This window comes from Cyprinodon variegatus, unplaced genomic scaffold, assembly GCF_000732505.1.
Source record: "Cyprinodon variegatus isolate N-32 unplaced genomic scaffold, C_variegatus-1.0 Scaffold105, whole genome shotgun sequence".
NCBI classification, from domain to species: Eukaryota; Metazoa; Chordata; class Actinopteri; order Cyprinodontiformes; family Cyprinodontidae; genus Cyprinodon; species Cyprinodon variegatus.
In genome coordinates, this window is record NW_015150558.1 from 1,432,207 (window position 1) to 1,434,582 (window position 2,376).

The following is a 2,376-nucleotide window of genomic DNA, read 5'->3' on the forward strand; positions in this document are numbered from 1 at the left end:
TGTAGATGAAGGTAGAGATGTGGAGCACTCAGCTTCATTGACAAAGATGTGAGTTGTTTAGGAGGAACAGGAACACATTGGTGGAAATGATGGAATTAGGCTCAGATAGTTATTAGTCTTTTTCCGTCCCTGAGGGTCCCTGCTGATTATATTTCATTAATGGAAGAGCAGAAGGTGATTAAAACAAGAGAGCTAGTCTGGTCTCTAAAACAGACACGGCTACGGCTGGATGCTAACACGTTTGTTAGCTGTTAGAATTCAGTCAAAATTCTAAGAAAAAAGTCAGAATTCTGAGATAATGTCAGAATTTTTCTTTTTCTCATATTATACTGAAATACAATTTTAAAATCAGTTACATTTTTTATTTTTTCAGTGACCTCAATCCTCTTCCTTAGAAAAATACAATTCAAAGTTTAGAAAATTTAAAAGCAAAGCCTGGTTGGTTGAGTTTAATTCCTAAACTATTTACAGTGTAGGAAGGCTTATGATGTCATTTCCTGTCCAGCCATTGGTCCTCAGTTTTTGATGTTAGAAAAACACAGATAACCAAACAAACCATTTTGTTAATTTAGATGTTTTCTGTTTTTTTAAAGGCAGCAGAGTTTCACATATTTAGTCCCCAGAGGCAGATCTGGTGATTCTAGGGCCCAGGGCAGAAGAGGGGCCCACAGTTGGTTCATCGACCCCTTTTTCTTCCAGCTGCAGATCAACCTGATCTCGGCTGAAGGTTGAGAATGTCGAGTTGTAGTTTTCCTCTATTTCGAGAATAAAGCCATAAAATTACGAGAACAAAGTCGCAACAAGAATAATCATCAAATTACGAGTGTAGAGTTGTAACATTACGGGAATAAAATTGTAAAATAAGAATAAAGTCTTAATATTAAAAGAATGAAGTGCTAAAATTGAGAAACAAGTTGTATTTTATGACATCTCTTCCAAGAAGACGACTTTATTCTGTTAATATTAAGACTTTATTCTCGTAATGTTACAACGTTTTTCTGGTAATGTTACAACTTTATTCTCAACAATAAATAAAAAATAAAAAATGTCTAGCCTGGCCCTAATACTCCGTCATAGAAGGTTCAAATCTACTTTGGCCTGAAAAAATTTGTTTTTATATAATTTGACCTTACTTACAGCCTTAAAAAGATGTATTAAAAATTAGTATGTAAAATATTTTTGTGGGTTAGGATGATATTGTTTACTTCTCAATAAATAATTAATTGGTCCCCATTATATGATACATGGGGTTGCCATACCCTCTTTAACCAACAGCATCAGGTTCCTGTTATTCACTAGCATTAGCATTTAGCACCGTTTGGAACATTTCTGTATTATGTGCCGAATACGTACCAGCACAAGTAGAGGTTTATTCATGTGTCCCTGTGGGGCCCCTGGCAGCCGGGGCCCCTGGCAGCCGGGGCCCATGGCAGCCGGGGCCCCTGGCAGCCGGGGCCCCTGGCAGCCGGGGCCCCTGGCAGCCGGGGCCCCTAGCCTCTGTTCATCGCTAATCAGTGTTCCCAGTTATCATCTGTTCCCAGCTCCTCACTGGGATTTAAATATTCTCCAAACAGAAGTAGATGGACGGCGGCCTTAAAGGGACGGCGCTCAAGAAAAGTTGAAGGTTTTTCTGATCCTGAGGAAAATAAACATTTGAATCTGAAAATCCCTTAAAGAGAAAACCTGGTTTCTTCGGTGTGTAAAAACGGTGTTTAAGTCCAAGTGACCAATCCGAGCAGAGAGCTTCTCAGAGGCCTTTTAGTGACGCTGATTTTCCTGTCAGGCTGTAGATGGTGGACCTGATTGAGGACATCAGGCTGCAGCTTTGGTCTCCCATTCCTGGTGAAAAAGGCAAAAACACATCGATAGAAATTATCTCTAAGTGAATCCAGACAGTTTATAATCCTGATGTTTAATCAAAAAGGAAAAAAACAAAACATTTATTTGATAGTCAAAATTTCTTTTAAATTTGGTTCAAATTTCTTCTATTTGAAGAAAGAGTAAAGTCCAAAAATACAACAATCTCAACTAATATAAACATTTTTTAAATATCTTTTTAAAAAGTTTCAAAAAAACATGAAGAAAAAAGTCATTTCAATCATTTAAGAGAATCAGATAAATGTCCTATTCTGGTTGATCTGTAAGGATAAATTATTCACAAAATGAACACAGAGGACGTATGGATGTCGCACCACAGTATAAGTCGCATGACCAGCCAAACCATGAAAAAAAGTGTGACTTATAGTCCAAAAAATACGGTAAAGCATATCGAACAGGGACAAACGAACAGTTTCTGCTGTTTACAGTATTTTCACCTGTTATTACTCAAGTTAAGTTTCTTTGAAAATATTATTGAAGTAAATGTAACTAGTTACA

At 37.2% G+C, this 2,376-nt stretch overlaps 1 protein-coding gene across 1 annotated transcript in view; it reads right to left on the reverse strand.

Annotated features, from left to right (window-relative positions):
- The window catches only part of LOC107084634 (actin filament-associated protein 1-like 1), a 10,186-nt gene continuing 7,810 nt past the window's right edge, over window positions 1–2,376 (reverse strand). Inside the window, exon 8 of the mRNA XM_015374557.1 lies at window positions 1–1,839. Coding sequence (XP_015230043.1) covers window positions 1,813–1,839 — 27 coding nt within the window. The 3' untranslated portion in view covers window positions 1–1,812. The remainder of the gene's footprint in view (window positions 1,840–2,376) is intronic.